The sequence below is a fragment of the Pectinophora gossypiella genome, chromosome 17 (assembly GCF_024362695.1).
Source record: "Pectinophora gossypiella chromosome 17, ilPecGoss1.1, whole genome shotgun sequence".
NCBI classification, from domain to species: domain Eukaryota; kingdom Metazoa; phylum Arthropoda; class Insecta; order Lepidoptera; family Gelechiidae; genus Pectinophora; species Pectinophora gossypiella.
Window position 1 is genome coordinate 8,242,789 of NC_065420.1, and position 21,860 is coordinate 8,264,648.

General features: G+C 36.2%; 2 protein-coding genes across 3 annotated transcripts in view; both read left to right on the forward strand.

Moving 5' to 3' along the window:
• Nucleotides 1-19,080, forward strand: part of LOC126374265 (thrombospondin type-1 domain-containing protein 4-like) — a 121,544-nt gene extending 102,464 nt beyond the window's left edge. Inside the window, exons 8-17 of one of the 2 annotated variants that reach the window (XM_050020784.1) lie at nucleotides 14,110-14,293; nucleotides 14,754-14,914; nucleotides 15,008-15,586; nucleotides 15,662-15,928; nucleotides 16,037-16,178; nucleotides 16,448-16,623; nucleotides 17,262-17,457; nucleotides 17,543-17,614; nucleotides 17,724-17,848; nucleotides 18,055-19,080. In XM_050020784.1, coding sequence (XP_049876741.1) covers nucleotides 14,110-14,293; nucleotides 14,754-14,914; nucleotides 15,008-15,586; nucleotides 15,662-15,928; nucleotides 16,037-16,178; nucleotides 16,448-16,623; nucleotides 17,262-17,457; nucleotides 17,543-17,614; nucleotides 17,724-17,830 — 1,884 coding nt within the window. In that variant the 3' untranslated portion in view covers nucleotides 17,831-17,848; nucleotides 18,055-19,080. The remainder of the gene's footprint in view (nucleotides 1-14,109; nucleotides 14,294-14,753; nucleotides 14,915-15,007; nucleotides 15,587-15,661; nucleotides 15,929-16,036; nucleotides 16,179-16,447; nucleotides 16,624-17,261; nucleotides 17,458-17,542; nucleotides 17,615-17,723; nucleotides 17,849-18,054) is intronic. The other variant, XM_050020785.1, reaches the window with a different exon arrangement.
• A 1,173-nt stretch (nucleotides 19,081-20,253) lies between these two features.
• Nucleotides 20,254-21,857, forward strand: LOC126374274 (uncharacterized). Its single transcript, XM_050020794.1, has 3 exons — nucleotides 20,254-20,602; nucleotides 20,830-21,022; nucleotides 21,388-21,857. The coding sequence occupies exons 1-3, from the start codon at nucleotides 20,375-20,377 to the stop codon at nucleotides 21,678-21,680; spliced, it is 714 nt and encodes a 237-aa protein (XP_049876751.1). The 5' UTR covers nucleotides 20,254-20,374; the 3' UTR covers nucleotides 21,681-21,857.
• The last annotated feature ends 3 nt before the right edge of the window (nucleotides 21,858-21,860 follow it).

The following is a 21,860-nucleotide window of genomic DNA, read 5'->3' on the forward strand; positions in this document are numbered from 1 at the left end:
TCGCTATTAACATTATATTTTAGCTATGATGAGTGACATAACTTATTGCATCCTTGTTGTTGTGACAATTATCGAAGAAGACTTCTACAATGTCGAGAGATGCCATAAAAATGTCTTAAGATTTTACTGTGGAATGTAAATTGAGAATATTTTAAATACCATTTCTGAGTGGAGTCTCTGTTGGAATGAGGTCGGTTCTGATCCTCTTATAGAATATAGGTTTGATGCGTGTAGTCATCTTCGAGACTTACAACTTTCTATAATACTATTTAGTTCATTTTCTCAATTCTCTACAAGTTTCAAATAAATTGAGCCGCGTATTCAGACGTTGACAATCCAATTACATTAATATTGTGAAAAATGACGTTTTTACAACGTAAAATACGATAAACATGTCGTGAGAATGTAAATCCGAAATATTTCTGTGAAAATCAAGATCAAGGCTACACGCATTACTTCATTCGTCGGTCGTAAAATCTGACATTGAAATTGTTAGCTCAACTTTATAGCCGGGAAATCAACAATATCATCCGCCCAAACCTATTGGTTAGCGGTTATTTGAGGAATTTACCTTTTAGTTCACAGGATGGTTTATTTCCAAAGCTTGTTACATCTGAAATACTCAACCTTGCATTGTTCGGTTTATAATCCTTGAGGTATGGATTCATGAGTAGGTGCTGTACTGAAATTGATTTAGTGGGTTAATTTTAAGGTGAAGGAGGTCGTAATCGATTTTTGATTTTCAATTAGCAATGAACACAAAATTTTCGCGGCATTACGTGAGTCTTTGGTGCTTCAGAAGTATTGAAGTATTGTACTTAATTCTCTTTTGTTTATATATCTTCTATTTCCTGTGTGTGAATAGAATAGAATAGAATAGAATAGAATAGAATAGAATAGAATCTGTGCAATAAAGTATTTATCATTTATGTTTTGTAAGTGTGTTAAGTAGAGCGTTGTGAAAATTTCCAATAACTACATGAGCCACTGGATCATAAGTCTCTATGATTCTCAATTTAGCAATGTTATATAATGCATAATATTACCATTCATCCTTATATTCAATTGTGGAAGCTACCTAATTAGGATGCCATATGACCATGTGTCTGAATATCGTGCTAAATTGAAATGGCTACCAATTCGATTGAGGCGTAACACGCATATTCTGTGTATGCTCTATAAGGTTCTTAATCATCCTACGGCTCCTCACTATCTAAAAGAAAGGTTTCAGTTGCGTACCTCAGTGCATGGTCGCCAACCCAGGTCCAACACGCAGATGATTCTCGATTGTCCGGTTCACTCTACGAATTTTTACACCAAATCTTTTTCCGTGTACGCTGTGAGACTGTGGAATTCTCTGCCACCCTCTATTAGACAAGCCAAATCCTTGCATATTTTTCAGAATCTTCTTCGTTATTATTATGAACGTCAGTGTGGTTACTCATAAATTATTATTTTGTGTGTACTATTTATATAAGTAGGTATATTATATGTTAGGTTATGTATATAGGTTAGGTATATATTATATTTGTAAGTATGTTATATATATTTATTTGCATGTATTTTGTTGGTGAAATTGTACTTTATTGGTAATAAGTTGTACTTATAGTTTGTACCCGCAATCTTTCAATTATTATTTTTTACATTTTACCTCACCTTATGGTTGCCTGGAAGAAATCGCTTTAAGCGATAAGGCCGCCATTTGCCATGTACTTAATTAAGATACTTTTTGTAATTATTTATTTTTAGTTTGGTGCAATAAAGTGTATTTGTATTGTATTGTATTGTATTGTATTGTATTGTAGGATGTTCTTTTGGTGCCTTCTGTGACATCGCAGTAAAATAACTTATACAATAATACATGTGCCAACATACATGTATACGAAATATGCAAGTATTCAAGCGAAAATCATTAAGGAAGAAATGTCAAGCATTGAGTAAAGCAAATACTATTTCTAGACTTGACGCAGAGTGCATAATACAGAACTTACTGCACAACATTTTTCACACATGAAAAGTAGGTAAAGTTGTCGCAGAGGATATAAATTTTACTTGTGCCCTCCCTAGTGGCAGTTACGGCATTCACAGGACGAAATTAAATGAGAGTTGTATAATGTGTGCCGTAACGTCAGTTTTTTAATGAACATTATAATACAAATATACTTAATACATAAAAATAACACAACCCAGGGTCGGGACCTTGATAAGTTTATATAGCCATAGCAAACATGATATAATTCTATTTCTAATTCACAAAAAGATTATATTGTGTGCACCTTAAATTGGTTTATGTAACAGTCCAATTCCTGATGTAAGTAACTTTTATTTTAATGCTTTTTTTTAATTATCTGTCGGAGTACCTTTTATGAATAAATAGAAGTCTAGAAAAAACATAACTATTTTAAAACTAGTGCAACATGACAAGTCTATCGAGGGAGAGTTCAAGACCGCTTATGTAAATTACCTACAATAGAAAAAAAGTCTCTGACCGAGATAAAATCATTGGATTAACGGTGCCAAACTAATTGAAAGCCAATTAGTATATCAGCGATCAATGTGGTGGTTCATCCTGTATAATTGTGGTGTTGGTTATGCGAAGAATGTAGATGGCGCCAGTCCAACACGATTGTTTGGATTCGCCGGATAGTGCGCAGACGCCAGTCCAAACTGCACGGTCACGCGTCACAAGTTTACTTAAATCGTTTACATTACATTATGTATTTATTATCTTCCTCGATGTAATAAAATTGTTTAAATAAAAATGTCTGTGCAGCCCAGATAAACTACATTTTTACAGTATTTCAGGTCAACATAAAATTACGCCTATTTCCAGTTGGAGTAGGTAGAGACCACAAAATTATTCTTAATTACTAAGATCCTGACGCACCACTTTCGTTTCTTCCAACCTCATCAAAGTCTTCCTGCATTTCGCTGATTTAGTCTTCTTGACCTGGCATTTTTTTAAAACATCCTGGATCCCGAAATATACATTGATGTTTTACAGAATTTCTGATGTCTCTGTAATTTTTTTTTATTATTTTGTAGTTATAGAGAATAGTTAGTTAAAATGTAGTTATGATATAGACTTTTGATTATTTGATTACCTAACTCTACTCTAATAATGTTATTATAGAATTATAACAATATGTAAGTAAGTAGCTCAAAAGAGACGTCTACTACTGTAACTACAACACAAAAGTTTCACAAAAAACAACAATGTTCATAATTGAAATTGTAATTTTACCTGTGTGCATTATAAAACATCAGTTCCTTCATTTCATCTCGGGTTTTAGACGTAATTATCTTACTTTACGTGCCAGTAAAAACTAAACTTGCACCGTTTAATACAAGTAGAACACAATATAAACGGACTATAAGGAAACTCAAAGTAATTGGAAAACAGATTTTGTACCTCCGTGTACCTAGGTAGGTTTTATGTACCGAGGTACAATTTTAAAGTCAATAAAATACCTACTTTTTATCACAATTTCGGCTGGTTTGATAAACCTGTCTTAAACTTCTGAATATGAATAATTCACAAAGCAAATACTTAGCGAGTACAGGTTTCAGTAAATATAGCAAGATGTAATGTAGCTTGTAGATAAACACTATGCGACCCAGTTGCCTACAACTGCAGATGGATGTTTGCATAGCGCTCCAACGCACTCCTAGTCACCTTTGTGTAACTCAAGCTACGACTCAATGGCTAATTTACAATCCTACTTATCTGATTCAGTTGCTCAGCCGACCTGAATATTCAGCTTCATAAATTTCGTGTTCACGTCATAACGTTTCGCATGCCATTGTGTAACGCGGCTATCAATAACATGAACAATTCCTGGAGTCAAATAAATTGCCACTCAAATTAAATTAACGTGTCGCGACAGTTTTGCAGTCAAGCTGAACAGATCCCCAATACGAATTTAGCCGGACAAGAAACAGCTTTTAAATGCACCAATTTTATCGTTGAAGAACGGATTTCAGTACCTGCAACTAATAAATATCCAAAGTTAGGTTTGAGAGCAGTCTAAAATGGTAATTAATGGTGGTTCGGTATTGATCCAGACTGAATTCGTCGTAATCACATCCTGGTTGAACCGAATGTGGCAATACTAAGATTATGTTTATAGTGGTGCCGATATTGGCAGGCTAGACTTTATTTTAGTCTTGACAGCTCTAGAAATGGTACCGTGCTTCACTTCCGACGAGTGCAAGACAGAGATAAAGCTAGTTCTAAAACTGTCAAACTAAGTTAAAATTAAATTGGTATCTACAAGAATCAGCACCATTAAACATAATCTTAGTTTATACACACACTCCTCACCAACTATGTTTAAGTCTCATGTAATAGATGGAAGCTTATTGTTATTAACCGGGCACAAAACCTGGAGCCTGAGGTGGGATTCGACCCCATGACGCTATGTTGCAAGTGACGCGTTCTCCGAACAGGACTAACATGATTTAGCCCCATTATACGTGGCAGTGTTAGTCCGTTTAATTCAAAACGAAACCCGACAGAAGAGGTTATGTCGATTTCGTTCCCGCAAGTATTAATGAACATTGTGAATTCAGCAGCGGAGGGAGTGTAGCATGGTACTATGGAGGCTGGAGCCTGTCCGCACAGGCACCTAGCTAATAAATGTATAATACCCTGCGCGAGCTCATCTCGTATGATAATGGAAAGTCAACAACTAGTCGCAACAATAAATGAAACCGCTTTGTTATTTTGCTAGTCTCTTTGGTCTAAAGACACACGAACATTGTCAACAATGTTGACAAAGACAAAATCTTAAATTCCGTAGGTATCTGTTTATTTGTCTACAATGTATTTTTTCCGTTTCTTTAAGTTTGTTGTCGGAGTTTTATGACTTTTCATCCAGGTTTATGAATTTTGCTTTAGAATATAAATAGTATTGTTATACAAATATTGAATTTACGTACTTAATCTGAACATTTTTGTCTGAATTTTTTGCTCCCAAACTAAAAAATACCATTTGAAATATTCATCTGTTTATATTTAATTGTTGTTTTATTGTGAAACATATTAATAAATCTTTTTTCTTTCTTAAAATTACAATTTGCTTGCGTCGTAAACATCCTGATCTTTCGATGTCATTGCTTGAAATGACCTAGTAAGCTTCTTTTTCATGGTTGTCCATGTCCTATTTGCACCGTTTTAGCAAGATTAGCGACAGATTATAATACTCATTTCTACATTGTGCAGATCTTTAAAGCAGTGACCTCAAGTCGCACCTTATACGAAAAACAATTGAAAGTAATAAAGTCACATTTTCGGTGTTCCGTTGAAGGTAGTTGACAGATCATAACCGAATGTAAACTTGCCAAAGTCATGTTTTCCAAGGTTATCTACCAAAATTGGCAGAAAAACGAAAGTATACTTGTAATGGTGGCAGTTTACGCTGACTAGTTGATGATTTTTACGTTTTCTTTTTGACTTATTGTAAATTTGCCGCAAATGGTTTGCTACTTGCTACTTGGTCGGACAAATGTAGCGCTGAGGGCTCTCACCCGGTACGAAATTTAAGACAACAGACCTGAGGGTGCCCAGTTGAATTTTGAGTTAGTATTAGATGAAATGTAGTCTATGTTTAAGGAATTGAATTTCAATTTAAGTGTCCTTTCAAAAACGATGAACTTTATAGTTTTTGACGAACCATTTCAGACCACAAAATTACGCCGACTATGATTAGAAAGTTGGTACCTATTTGACTTTAATATTGAGACTGACTAACAAAAGTACCTAAAGTATAGGTACCTAAAACTGCTAAAAAACTATTACTTACCTAGATGAAAGTGATCACAGTTCATTGAACTTATTATTGTATAAATTCAACGACCCAATTATGAAATTCTTTTACAATATTTTAATAACAAATTAAATAAAATTTATATATGCATGAAATCAAAACCATGCTGGACAATTCATACACAATGTATGAATGTGTCGTTCTGTTGCATATAACAAGTTGATTAAGCCGGTCATATTGTGTAGGGTTCAAAATTGGCATATTTCAATTATACTTTTATTACTTTTCCTGTTGTTGAATATTTTAATTTTGATGACATAAAGAAACCTAAAGAGTGGAAATATAATCTTTATACATTATGTATGGGCTTCGCACTGGTTTCTACTCTTATAATCCTAGATTATTTTGTTTTTATTCTTTTCTTAAACATAAAATATATTTAGTATAGAGTAATGCATTTTGTCATCCTCTTAACGACAATAGTTTACAACTACTTGGGATAGTCTGCTATTGTCTTAGCGTGTATCATGTATCAGTTAACATATACGTTTATATTATGAAGTACTAACTTAAATATAAATGAGTAAAAAATATTTATTAGTTAAAGATCTTATGAAACTAAGCTAATGACTTATTCTTCTTACCCCTGCGACAAATATTGACATCCGTTCCAAAATAATGAATCAGGTATATTATCATTAGGACATCTATTTTTATTAAATATGATGCCTTCATGACTATGACTTCTCATCCTGATAGAGATACAAGCGTTACTTTTTGTTATGTTTTATGACAACAGTCAGCTAAGATATCACATCATGTATAACTTTTTATACCCATATAAAACGTATATTCATATCAACTACCTATAGACAATAGATATATTCATCATTATTTAAAATTTATTTGTGCAATAAAGAATGAATGCGGATGAAGCAAAATTAGGATCGACACAGATTAAAATAAAGTCATCATTATGCCTATACAGGCATTCAAGGATACCCTTGAAGGGAAAGCAAAGCAATCAAAGCAAAGGACGATATAATAATATCGTCATTGAAAAGGCAAAATTACGCAAGCGCCTAAATGCAATTACAAGAAAAAGCAGTTTAAAGTATTTTTGCGTTTTTTTATCATAACTTTTTACCCATTTATCCAATTTAGATGACGTGAACGTAAGTTTACATTGTTTTTCGTTCTCTTTTATTTTAGGATATTTTGACGTTTATGTAATTTTGCCTTTCCAGTGACGATATACACTCACTCCTCTCGCCAGCTTTGTTTAAGTCGCATGTAATAAGAGGCGAGCATATTGCCATTAACCGAGTACAAATCCTGGAAACCACATGTTAATTATGTATGATCCAAACATGAATAAAAACCTGTACAGGGGGTTAAAAGATCACATGAAGAAATTCATCTAAAAAAGCAAAACTGGTAACTGACATTTATTGACATTGCGCACTTGCTTTTATATGCGTAAATGTCAAATTGCAATATCGCATTTTAAGATGTGTTGCTTCAAAATAGCCTTTTGGGGCAAATTATGAAGAGGTTTGTATTGTTTCTTCACGATCAAATACGGCGAATCCACTTGAAATCTATTTATTTGCGAGAGAAGGGGTAAATTAGAGGCTGAGTTGCCATACATAAAAAAATTATTTCCAACATGCCGGGGGTCCTATCAAGGAAACAATAATAGGTAAATAGCACTTATAAATGTGACAAGTTTACATTTTATACACGACCACGGCCTCCCTGAATTTGGAGTTGTAGTTGGATTCAGTGCTCTCAAATGGAAAACCCACTATAATAGTGAACTTCCTCTAAATAGCCCCTCATTTGTGCCGAAGCCAACTGCCAAGACACCCACCTTAGACCTTGCTAGTGATCCTGACAAGAACACAGATTGACAGTATGGCAAGACTAATAGAACTGTTGTGGGAAACATTGAAGGGCAACTTAATCACGCTTGGAATAAAAACGTTAAAGTAACTCTTAGTTAGTTATTTATTAGAAATAATAGGCACATTTTTGTATTAAATTAATCCCGAGGATATCTAAATAGACAAATTATTAACTTTGTAAAAATTTCGCTGTCATATTTAAGTAATTAAATAACTTAATCTGCCTATCTACGTCCCACTGCTGCGTAAAGACCTCCCCATAATCAACCTGAGGGGTTGTGGAGAATACTCTATATTATTAACTAAAATAATAAATATTACTACCCGATCACTCTAGCCATAGAGGCAGCCAATCAGCTCGCCACACCAAACACTTCAGGACCCCGATACCGACCCCGCCGGCGTGGTTGACGATTTCCCTCATTCAGCGCTTATCGCTATCGACCCACTAGGGTCGATTAATTCTTTCAAATATTTTTCCTCTCAGACGACGCCCTGAGCCGGGGTTCGCGCTCAACTGAGCACCCTCAGGCCTGTTGTCTTAAACGTTGTACCGGGTGAGAGCCTTCAGCGCTCCCCATTTGTCCGGCCAAGTAGTTAATGCCATCTGCGGCAAATCTACAATAAGTCACGTCAAAAAAATAATTAAGTAGGTATTGTCCATGGTTTAGAAATGACCTTGACTTCTTTGGTTTTCTGATATAGTCTTATTGTTTATTAGACAAAAAATTAAGGAGAGAAGATGTCCTTCGCGACGTATCCGCCGATAGCGACCCTCTGGATTCAATTCCTTTGATGGGCACGGATGTAGCTCGCAAGCCCAAACTTTGCCTCATAGGTGCGGTTGGTTTAGGAGAGGTAACCATGGACCCGTACGCTCTCTCTCTAGCTACTTGGCATGATGATACAGTCTTCTTTCTTCTAAGTTTTTTTGACATACAGGAAATGCAGGACCCCTCTTTCGCGCATTGTGAATATATTCGCTCAATAAATTACAGGTAGTTCTTTTTAGCCAAAAGCCCCATCCACCGTTGTTTACAAGACACTTTTAAAAACTATTTACTGGACCTTTAGTTTTCTCCATGAACATTTTTGATAATGAGAAATTATCATATTAGTATGCATACACTCCTAACTATCGGTACGTACCCGCATTAAAATAAATCTATTAAGAAATATAACTTAATAGAACGCCAGGAATGTTTATAGTCCGTTGCGTGGAGAAGCTCTTTACTTTGAGTCTTTATAAACAAACAGACAACGATCGTATATTAAACGTTTAACTGCTAAGCTGAATTTGATGCATAACAATAATGAGTGGGTTTTATGGGGGCGGATAAAGCTCCTGTTAACGTTGTCGATTCATTAAGGTGGGTGCCTGATTGTCAGCGGGAAGCGAGTAACATAACATAAATAGCCTATATACGTCCCACTGCTGGGTACAGGCCTCCCCTTAATCAACTGGGGGGGGGGGGGGGGTATAGAACATACTCCACCACTGCGGGTTGGTGGAGGTATTTTTACAGCTAATACCCGGTACCAACGGCTTAACGTGCCGTCCGAAGCACGGAATCTATTTTTTCAGACAATCAGGTGACTCAAGCCTTTAAAGTCCTTACCAAACAAAGGACAGTCTCACAAAGTGATTTCGACAATGTCCCCATCGGGAATCGAACCCGGACCTCCAGATCGTGAGCCTAACGCTCTAACCACTAGACCACGGAGGCTGTTAAGCCTCGAGTAAATATTAAAAATTAAGGGTGGTATTAATAAACTAATCTCAGCTGAGACTGCCCTCAAGATCATGCTCAAGTCCCTATTTTAATATAAGAACTGTCATATTGACATGATCTTGAGGGCAGGCAGTCTCGAAGCTGAGATTAGTTTATTAATATCACCCTTACTTACATAACTACATAAAAAGCTCAAGTCCTTTTTTACTTGGCTTATGTATTGTAGATTTGCCGCATATGACATTAACTATTTGGGCCACCACGTCCGTAATCCGTAATAGGGTGTGCAGAGTCACAAGTAATTAAAAGTAGACACTTAAATACGAAGTCTTAAGATGCATGTGATGACAGGTGATCAACCCGTCGCCAATTATAATGGCCTATCATGTCATATAGAGAGGGCACTATCCCTTTGTCGGTTTTTATGGCCCCAAAACTAGCTGAACATTCTGTTTTCTTATTCGCTCCCAGCCATAGAAGCTAATATATAATTATATTATTAGCGGTATAAGACAAACAAAAATATAATTGCAAGGCAATGGTGAAAGAAGAGTATCTATACTGTTTTGAATGTTAGATTCTTTTAAACAAAGATTGCTAAATAGCAAAAATGGAATCTTTGACGTTGTACATGACCTATATCTGCATAGCAGATTATTTATATGTTCTTATAGACGACTTGAGTTTGCTGCGCGTAAATTTTAGTAATTTTATTTATCTTTTGTAATTACTATTGTTGTGATTATTATTGTTTTATTGTATTTGTTCTCTATGGGTATATGCCTACTAATAAATGATTATTTAATTTATTTAATTTAATTTAATTTTACGTAGTACACAAAACAATCGCAAACGCAGGCTTGTCGGGCCAAGTGGTTAATGCCATCTGTGGCAAATCTACAATAAGTCACGTCAAAAAAAATCAAACGCTGGTAAATTCAGATTACTATTAATTTCTATTTTTCATTTCATTTTAATTTTTATATCTGTAGCGCTACTTTGTTGACATACCTATATAAAATTGTTGTCACCCGAGCGAGAATTAAGTATAAGAATACCTACTTACTTATAATACTTAGAACGTGGCATAAATAGTCACATATAAGTATGTAGAAGTTTTTTTAACAATTTTATTTGTTTCTTTTTTCATCTTTTTTCATTGTTCATCTGTAAACCCTAAAATAAATATATAAATAAAATTCTAATTTAATTTAATTATACAATTCGAGAGACTTTTAGCGTGAAAAAGTCAGTAAGATTAGCTTGTTCTTTTGATTTTTTCTTACCCGCTTTATCGCTAAAGCTAGCACTTAACAGTCTACAGACTACTTTGTCAATCCTTAATAACTGGTTGAGCTACTTTGTATCGACCTCCCTTAACTCGTATTGACTGATTTATTACGCGCTTAAGTCAATTATACAATTATGAAATAGTTTTGTTTTTTAACGAGAATCAAGACAATAAGGGTTGTTTCTATTTCTAGATCTACAGTCCTATAACTATTCCATTTTATTTTACGATACAGGCTCCCAGAAAAACGTAAACTCAGTAAAAAATGTAAACTTATACTAAAAATGTAATGCTGATTATGTAAAATTTGTACATTTTAACTGACTTCGAAAAAAGGAGGAAGGTCTCGATTCGTTTGTATGATATTCTTTTTATGTACTTATGTTCATTTCTGAACTGTGTATTTAACACACGTGAAACTTGTTGATGAAAATGTTCCTTGATTTCTAATACTATTTTCTTACAACATAAAGTATTTTTTATTATATCCTCTTCAGCGGGTTGTTGATCGTTAACAACAATACAATTAATTCCCCGTGTTTTTAATAGACACACACGAATAAATCTAATACTTAAGTACCTATAGGTATCTAAATTCAATTATGGCATACAAATTCCTTACTCACTGGCTTCATATTAAACGCAATATACAGGATAAAAGTATTCTCCAGAACTGTATACAAGCCTTATTTACATAACATGTTATCTTCGGGTTTCCCTGGAATGTTATCTTAACATCGTAAATGAAACATTATTCATATCTCTGTTTCATTGTTACTAATACAACAATTCAACCATTCGCTAAAAACATAACACAAATAACCATTTAAAAATTCGTACAAACAAGATTGGGATAAGTTACATTATTATATACTTAGAGAAAAATAAGAAAAAAAAGAAAGAAAGGAATTTAAATCGAAAAAATATCCGACTCGGACGGGACTTGAACCCGCAAATCTTGTCAAACCCGGACAAGGGTGTTAACCATTACACCTCCGGGTAACATTATCATACTTACTATTTCACTTTGCTATTCACATCGGCTGGGACTGTATTTAACTCACTAAATACAACTCGGATTTACCAGCTTCTAGCGAATCGACCCGGCGGCACCGCCTACAATTTTAACCCTCCTTATGTTATGCTTATAGAAATGCAGATCATCTTCTCCCTAGGCTTATCCCGTTTCCACAGGGTCCGCTAACCTAATCTGAAGGTTTGACTAGAAGGTTTTTTTACAGAAGCGACTGCCTGTCTGATCTACCAACTCGCGAAGAAAAACCAGCGCAATACAGGTTAGGTCACATACCTTCGAAACGCATTTCTCGACTATGTGGATTTCCTCGCGATATTTGCTTTCACGGCTGAGCACGTGATAATCATTTATGATCGAAACATGAATTCGAAAAACGATTTCGGAAATCATAAGTTCTTCAAGCGTTCTTCCAACTGGGCTATCACGGCTGCCTTAAAGAAATCCAGGTCATTATAATAAAAACTGTATGTAGTCTGTTCAGTAACGATATTAAGCCGAATATACTTACAAAGGACACCTCCTTGTCCCCACGACAACAGCCTAAGAATTAATCCAGTTTCTTTCTAAACATCTTGTCCAATGGCCTCGAGTCGCCTGTCCTACACCAAGTCCATACAACGTTATCTCGCACAGGGGCTCATAAAAGTCGCATTACTATCCACTAATGTTCTGCTTGCATTAGTGTCACATTAAACGTTACGAAACGACACAAACATGCAACTTTAGCCATATGCGTCTACTTGAATGAACTGCGTATTGATTTTAGTATAAAAATGTATACTGAATCACTTTTTTATTTGTTGTTTGACGTTTCTACTAAGTAGTTTCAGTACATTCGCATTTTTTATATTTTATTTCCAAACTTGAAATTATTTATTTATTTTATGATACTCCATAGTTATAAAGGACCAAGACTTATGCTCCGTGACATACTTCGTAACATTAATATTAGCGTGACTAGTTGAAGACATCATCATCAGTTCATTAAACATCTTCAACTAGATATGCTGGTACCGTCTCTATTGATTATGATGAGTCAACCGCCGTAATAAGTTCAATGTTTAGTGTTATCATGGCAGCAATTGGGATCATTACCTTATACGAGTATTATCATTTCGCGTTCTAGTTAACGTCTGTCTCAATTAAGAGTTCATTAGACGCTTATTCAATTGCAGCAAAATATTCATATCGCCAAGATTATGCTGCCACAATACGTGCTTCGAAGGGCTTATCGGCATATCCAGCTATTCCCTTTAGCTAGTCTGAGACATAAGGGCATTCAATTCAATCTAAGTCTAAGAAACAGCCAACAAGCACTCTGATATTCAGATTAACTTGCATGTTTTGCTAAGGCATGTATAGAGAATATATCTCAAGCATTCATTATGGTAAGTTTGTCTGCAAATTATGATACTATAAAACCATTAGACATCAAAGCTAATCCATTTATGCTTCCTTTATTATCAATATTTAATAAAGACTCAAAAACATTTAGGATCAGATACATAATAGTGAGGTTATAAATGACGCAAGTACAACTAATAAAACCCCGATTAGAACCATTAATTGATTTTTATCTCCCCCAATCGGCAGTTCTACTTGTGAAGTCTATCATACGGCGCCATAAAAATGTTAGATTTAATCATCTATCGTAAATAAACAGAAGCCGACTTTAATGCGACCACATATTACGAAGACGGCTATATTATGGAAACGTCTCAATAGGCGCAAGAGCAAGGTTAAATCCCGAGCTTAGACTCTGTAAGCTTTACAAATAGACATGAGTTCGAGACGAACTGAGAATCGTTTGTCTGGATTTTCAGAAACGACAGTAAGAACTTTTTGCAGGTAAAGCGAGGTAAAATAATTCTGCATTCATACTTTACATTAAAAGACCTGTTGAAGCGTGTATCGTCTATTTGTCTTGTCATTTTACTCCAATGCGATGATGCCCGTGTAATGGTCTGACGACTTAATCCGAAGCCGTGTTAAAACTTAAATCATCCGACCATCAAGTGTGAATTCCCGTGACTAATCGCCCTCACGCTGCCTACCAGGGGGATCCAGTAATATCCTTCTGAGTAAAAGGCATCGCAAATCGACTGTAGCATTTTTGTACGTAATCGCAAATTGAGTTTATCGCTACATTATGCGTTGCTTAGGCTACAACTTCACGTAAAATCAGGTGGGTGATCAAACGTAAACCTTTGAGATTTAAAAAGACTCGAAGCATTGTGCAATTTTGCTTCACTACTTAATTGTTAAACTTTTGTAGCAAATCGATGCAGGAGTACCTTGTTCGGATAGTTATAATCCAACAGTACTTACTTATAATATTTTAATTGTTCCTTAATTCCCCTATTTCTTTTCACAGGCAGTGGGACGTGAGGGAGTGTTGGCATCATCAGCGCTGCGAGAGGTGCGATGCGGGCGGCGGCTGGTGTCGGGGCTGTTCTCGCGGCCGCGGCTGCCGCTCGGGTACTCGTACGTCACCACGGTGCCGCGCGGAGCCTGCCGCCTCAACATCACCGAGATCATGCCCAGCGAGAACTACATCGGTTCGTACTCCAAACTTCCGTTGCCATTTGTTGTCATGCGACAATGTCCCATAAGTGCGAATAGACAATGCATCGCAATACCTACTTAACCTACGCAATACTTACTTTTATTAGTCAAAACGATGTCAATGCCGATATATATTTAAACAAATAATGTCGTTTTCGAGTACTAGGCCACTCTTAATCGAGAGATGAAGTGTTTGCAAGTGCAAAGATCGATGTCGAACCGATTAATTGGAATTGCACATGCGCAGCGCCGGCGCAGCTTCAATAGAGGCGCCTACGCGCAAATTGTTAGATAAATGGAGGTATTCGCGCGTACAATTGGTGGCTAATTATTTGCATGACGCAGCTTGCGTCTGCACTACGTCCGTAGAGATACTCGTGGAAATATTAACGTCGCCTCAAACGCTTTCGGTTTACACGCAATTGTATTCCTAACTGAATGTTTCTGTTTCAGCGTTGAAAGTGACGAATGGCTCTTACATTATAAATGGCGAATTTGCTGTCAGCGCTCCTGGAACATATGAGGCGGCAGGTGCAAGATTTATGTATTCCCGCCCGGCTGGACTCGACACTGTGCTGGCGCTAGGGCCCATACATCACCCAATCGATATAATGGTACGACTAAAGATTTTTCCTTTACGATCTCTTACATTGATATTCAATCCAGCATTTGTTCATTGAAAATATTGTATTTTGATATCGTTCCAGGTGCTCTACACACAACCGAATCCAAGCATAAAATACGAGTACTTAACAGATTCCGAAACCGACGAAACTAGTAACGATATTCCGATGTCTAACAACATTCCTCAACATCATGCAGGGACAAGGCATCATCGTCATCACAATGCTAACCACACAAGAGCACTCGATCACCCAAAGTCTGACACAACTCTACCGTTCTTCACTTTCCATGATTCTACGTTACCAAAGCAGCAGCCACATACTAATACTTTAGAAAGTCAATCTCAAGTAGAAACGAATGCTATAGGAAACAGAAAATTTACCTGGAAGATATTATCTTTCACTCAATGTTCGAGGACATGTGGTGGTGGTTTGCAAGTGGGGAAATTCAAATGTGTGGAAGTAACGGGTGGTGAAGATAAGGAAATATCACCGGCGCATTGTGAAGGTTCCCCGCCACCGTCACGGCGGCGTCGCTGTGGGGGGGCTCCATGTCCTCCGAGGTGGAGGGCAGCAGCTTGGGGCCCCTGTCCTGTATGTGGTCCCGCCCATCGCACTCGAATAGTGGGATGTGTACAGGACCATGCCCGCGGTATTACTAAGGTAAGTTTTTCTGTAATACTTTCAACTACGCGGCTGCCTTATTATAAATCTTTGAATATGAACTAATTTTTACAGATAAGTGACCAAAAATGTCCCCTACCGATGCCCCCAAGCAACGAACCCTGCGATATTCCCAACTGCGACGGCACTCCATTGACTACAGTCTCACCGCGGCTAGACGCTAGACGTCAAGTGAGGCCTAACGACCGCATCGACTCCTTCCGCGAAGGGCCCGTCATTTCTCTTGCTAACAATTCTACAGAGAATGAAATCAGCCCTACTCTTGGACCTTCTTACAGCTTTAGTGCCGCTGGTGGATGGCTGCATACGGAATGGTCTGAGGTACGTTTCTACCGTTTATTAGACATTTTAATTTGACTCAATAAATACTCGACTACTTTCTAATGAAATAAGACTGGATCGTAATTTAAACTTCATCTTTTATTACAGTGTGTAGGCTGGTGCGTGGGCGGCGGAGTTCAAACCCGTGGTGTCAGATGTGCTGATCCATCTGGATGTGCTTCCCACCGGGCTCCTATTGCCTCCCAGTCCTGTTCTTTGAGGAAGCAATGCGACGCTCAATGGTTTACAAGTAAGTTTCGAGAGATGTAAAACTGTTCATGCGAACAGTCTTAAAGGCAAGTTTGCATTTTTAGTCACTAAATAGGTAATCTTTATGCATTATCCTGTAACACAGATCAACTGAAAACCAGCAAACTCCACAACATTTTATCCACTACATGAAATCTTTTTGCTTAGATGTTTTCGCTATCAGTCTTAAGGATACATGGGCCTATAATGTGTTATCAATAATTTCACGATTTCAAAGTATAAAAAGCATCATGTTATTTAAACTTTCAGGTGATTGGTCACCCTGCACCGCAGCATGCGGAGGCCGTCAGATCCGCGGAGTGATATGTATAGCAGCGAACGGCAGGAGACTTAGGGACGCATCATGCCGACCTCCCAAACCTGAGACTGAGAGAGCTTGTGGGGGCAAATGTTCTCCTTCGTGGTACCTTAGCGATTGGGGAGAGGTTAGTTTTTTTACATTACTTTTACGAAGAACAACAACTGTCTTTTTATTTAAGACCTATCTAGTTGTAGACTATATAAACCGATAGATATAATATATAGTAGTGAGCTTATCTAAATAAAATAAACGTCTTCATAAAAAAAAGCTGTCACGTTAGTTAAAGGTTTACATAATTTACATATTTATTGTTCCTAAAGGTAAAACTAACACGTGAATCTGATTAGGCAAGATAAACATTGGGTTACATTGCATGTCATGTGGGTAATTGGTTTTAAATTGAAAATCAATTCTGGTTAAATAATGACATTCATCAGCTTTGTTTTTATTTACATGATTTGGATTTATTACAAAATCAATAATTACAATTGATTCTTAGTTTTCAACTTTCCACCTTTTCCGCTAGATTTATTAACTTTGAACTAAACTACCAAATTCAATTTATTGAAAACAATATCTTCAGGAGGTAAACTCAGTTCCACTTCTATTTTCATAGATTACTTCAATTTATTTTTCTTTCGTGTATCAACGTCGAACAACGTAATTTATAAGCCAAAATTTGACTTTGTACAATGTAAGAATTTGACCACAAAATCAAAAATATATCATAAAATGATTATATAAGTTGTTCGTTTCTTCTAGTGCCAAGGGCCATGCGAAGCAGGCATCCAGACCCGCACCGTATGGTGCGCAAGAGGTGGCGTTGAAGGGGCGACGGGAGCGGCGCGGGACAATGAATGTCCTGGCCTGCGACCCCTAGCCAGACGCTCGTGCGTGCCACCTCGGTGCTCCAGCAGACCAGTCATGAAACCTGCGGTCATCAACACTACACCTGTTGGTAAGACTTTTTATTTATTTTTCAAAGAAAACCTCAACGCCTACCAGAAGAGCTGAATCAAATCAAATCATTTATTCATTTTCAGATCCTCAACAGCGAGTAACAAGACACCAAAGCCACAACAACCAGAATGTCCGAGATAGACCTGTGTCTGATGGTAAGTCATAATCTTCTAATTACGAGTACCTAACCTCAGCAGGAATTTTATCGATTCAAAGATGACGACGATGATGTTAATGAATGTAAAATCAAAGATTTGATTCCAGGTGAATGCATTGACAAGCTGAGTAACTGTGCACTGGCTGTGCAAGCTCGACTATGCCACTATCCGTACTATGCGGATTATTGCTGCAGATCTTGCCACGGACGATAGACCAAGACGGTAAAGACGGTAAGATTATTTTATCTTACTATCTGTTCAATGATGATGCAAAAAAGTTACAAAAAAGTAGCGTCCCTTCATATACAATGAAAAACATTTAACATACCTACAATTTTCCAAAACGAATAAAAGCTAGCTACACTTTATGATATATGCTATTTTGATTTAGCTTTCTTGGTGTTACTAAAAAACTTAATATTGTTTTGTTTCAACAGGAAACATCAACAGAAGACCACTACGGCGTTACAAGTATTGTGAAACGGAATGGACGCATAGTGAGAATATTGTAATCTAACTAATGAGACGATCAGAGGCACATTGGACCACGCGCTTTTAACGCCTTTAGGCACCGGTACTATACCATCAAGAAGACGTACTAAATAACTGACAGTATCATTTAACGTACTTTACCAACAGTTTTAGATTCTTTATTAAATTTACATTTGCTGTTCTAATGATCAAGTTGAAGTGTTTTGTCAAACGAGATTAGTACATACAAGTTGACTAAGAGTGCGCGTGCGTCTATGTCGTATAAAATGAACTGTAGATTCGTGATTCTGTAAGTATTAGAATAGTTTCGTGATCTCCAGTGTTTAGTCGAGTTTCGGAGTCAATCTGTGGACATGTTCATCATCTAGATGTAAATTGGAAATAATGTTTGTTTACATAATATTGATGCACGTTATATTATTAAAGCACCTCATCGCGGAATTGAACATTGTAACTTGCCTCTTAACAAGAAGTATGTCACCGAATGTCTCTGCATTTAATATAAGTAGTGATTCATTGTATAAAATTCATAAAAGTTTAACCACGTTGAAGTAGCAAATCATTTTTGAAAGTTCTACCTACGTATTGTAAATCTTAGACTATACTATTAGATGTAAGAAAAGATAGTATTCCTTCATTAATGTTAATCAAAGAACAATCAGAATTGTTACTTGGTAGATTTTAAAAGAAATTTTAACTGTGTTCATTATAATTTATTTATTCTCCTGACTATGTCATCAAAGATTTTGATCTAAAGTTCATAGTCAATTTTGTAAATATACCTATCTACATTATGTTTAGTGCATTTACTTACTGGCTGTTAAGTATTTATGTAATTGTTTAGTCAATTCGTACCATCAGAGTAATGTAATTATGTATGTATCGATGCTTTATGCAGTTCACTTCGTAAGTTCTATCTGTACTAATGACGCATTATAACAATGTACAAAAATAATAAGCTTTAAACACTTTCTGGTGTCATTATTTATACCTGTCTTTATTTTCTTCAAGTTTATCGTTTTAGGTACATGTACGTCAAGATAATCTTTGCATTCTACGCGAGTTGATTCTCTTAGTACGTACTGAGCTCTAAAAAATATCCGCATAGCATGAAGTGCTGGTGAGATTTAAAGAAAGGTGCTGCATATTGCTTAGTCACATATTAGGTACCTAATAGTTGTTACCCTTAGTAGTTAGTTAGTTTTTCATAAAGACATGTATTTCCTATCATATAAATATTTTAAAAGTGATTATTTTGAAATTCAAATACAAATCAAAGTGCCCCCGCCGACTATCTGTCTGTGTATTCAGATATACTGTATTTCTATTTCATGACAGCTCGGAAGTTGTATTTTGACATGCTTTCAGTGATATTACATACGTGACTTATTTTAGATTTATCAATATCACTAAATCACTTCACTATCACTAAATATTATGAAACTATGTCCCCCCGCTGCGAGTGCTTGTCTGTCTGTCTGCTCGCCATAAACTGAAATACCAGTTCGAACGGATTTTCATAAAGATAAAAAAAATAACCAATGGATGAAAATTAAATGATTCAAGAGAAAGATTTAGGAAGAATTAGTTAATGTTTTGTTTAAATTCGTTGAAATATATTATTATGATGATGATTGTTGAAGATGAAAATATGCTAATTGTTGCGGCTGACCCGGCAAAAAAATTAAGACAACCTCGGATCTGGGTGTCGTCTGCGTGGAAAATATTTTAGAGAAGCGGCTCGGAGAAGTCCGTTAGTGATAAAGGCTAGAGGCGGGTATCGAGGACCTGCAGTAAGTATTTGCTCTCGTTGACAGGCCGCCTTTATGGCACAGCAAATTAATACAACACTACAAAAAATACTTTGCTAGACATGCGAAGCCAGGGCCGGTTATTAGTTACACAATATAAGTCGAGATAAATGAACACTTGTTTAACACTCCACATGATTACACTGAATGCATCACGTACAAATATGCTTTAAATAGAAATAAAAGTCTTTGTATTCGCAGACGCGACTCTCTTAACTTTCAAGTGCTATATAAACTTCAATGGAGTGCCATTGAGGCGTACAACTATAAATGTATTGTTTAAGAATTTTACAATCAATACTATTTTAATCTTACGCACAGAACTTGATGAAAGTGCACAAGTTTCTAAGGTGCTTCGCAATAAATTAGTTCATAGCATAGCCTAGTTGCCCAATTATAAAGTTTCCAAAATTACAGTTACTAAAGTTAAAGAAAACTAAGTGAGTGAAAGACAATGACACCGACACCAGTAGCAGAAAGTGACAAGCTTCCACCAAGTGACTTTGGGAGGAATCATAAGAGTGAAGAAAGTGTGCTTATAAGAACTACACGAGTGTCGCTTAATCTCATAACCCATGTACTTATTGTAATGACTGTGTTCATATGTTTGTTATTCGCTTGGACTTGGAGTACGAGAACACTGAATATTTTCGAGTGGCATATTATACTTTGTGTTTTGGGGGTAAGTACCTTTATTACTACTACAAATCCAGAAAGTTATTGTTTTCTTGTTTTCTTTTTTTATCCATGATTAGCATCACGATCATATTATAGCAACACGCGCCTCCAATCACTTGCTAAAAGTTAATAAAATATATCATAATTTATGCATACGTCTACGCTACGACTCAACTGACAAATAAGTTAAATCATAATTTCTAAACATTGATTAACCTGCTATCCTTCTAGTATCAGTTCTTCATGAACCAAGGGATCCTAGTGCTATCGAAGTACAACAGCTGGTCGATGTACCTACCTCGCCTGTACAAACGTCACTTGCACTGGATTCTGCAGCTAGTTGGCATTATTCTTGCCACTGTCGGCAGCACAATAATGAGTGTAGATGTTCATGTCAACTTTACTACTGCACACGGAATCTCAGGTTAGTTAAAATCTCGCTAAATTCAATAAGCTTAACATGTACAAGATGGACTTTCTTTTCAAATTGGCTATTTAGTATTTTAGAAGATATAACGACAAGCTGGATTGTCTGGTTTAGGGAGTATGACCTTACAAAAAAAAACATAAATTACTACTAATTCTCGCTCGATCAATTATTGTAAAAATAAGCTAAATTCAAGTAGAGTTCCACTCTAGTAGGTTCCACTATATATTGCGGTATATTGGGCGAGTTATCTACTAGTAGGTAAATTGTATTCCTATTCTTTAATAATGATCTTATACTAAGTACCTACTTACTAGTGCGTACTATTGGGTAAATTATTTAACTTTTTAATTTTTTTTCAGGAGTATGTGCCTTAATAGTAAGTCTGATAGGCTTGTTCAATGGGATAATAGCGTGGTATGCTCAAAAGACATCCTACATAAATGCTTACTGGATAAAGATGGTCCACATCGTCACTGGTATTGGAGCAATATTCCTCTCTGCCGCTAGTCTCTGCTGGGGAATCAACATTTATGCATTCAAGATGTGGTCAAGCGAAGGTGATGTTATCGCGTTAATAATCTTCACTCTTATTTTTTCTGTACTTGTTGCTATTGACTTTTGGATTCTAATTTGTAGAAAAATTTGTTGTTGAATATAGTGCCGCGCTGAATATGTTTCTGATTTTACATAATACTTAAGGAAGTAGACAAAAAAATCAAAATCGGATTTGTCCCGGCGAAAGAAGTTAGACAGGCCTTTTTTACTTCTTTATTGACTCAGCTTTGATCAAAGTACTCAACATTTTGATAGAAAAATAAACAAATAACACCCT

What these genes read in the sequence shown, in the direction of transcription:
- LOC126374274 (XM_050020794.1), top strand. Translation starts at nt 20,375, where the DNA reads ATGACACCGACACCAGTAGCAGAAAGTGACAAGCTTCCACCAAGTGAC. An exon ending in TTATACTTTGTGTTTTGGGG is followed by an intron (nt 20,603 to 20,829) that starts GTAAGTACCTTT and finishes CTATCCTTCTAG; the next exon opens with TATCAGTTCTTCATGAACCA. An exon ending in TACTGCACACGGAATCTCAG is followed by an intron (nt 21,023 to 21,387) that starts GTTAGTTAAAAT and finishes ATTTTTTTTCAG; the next exon opens with GAGTATGTGCCTTAATAGTA.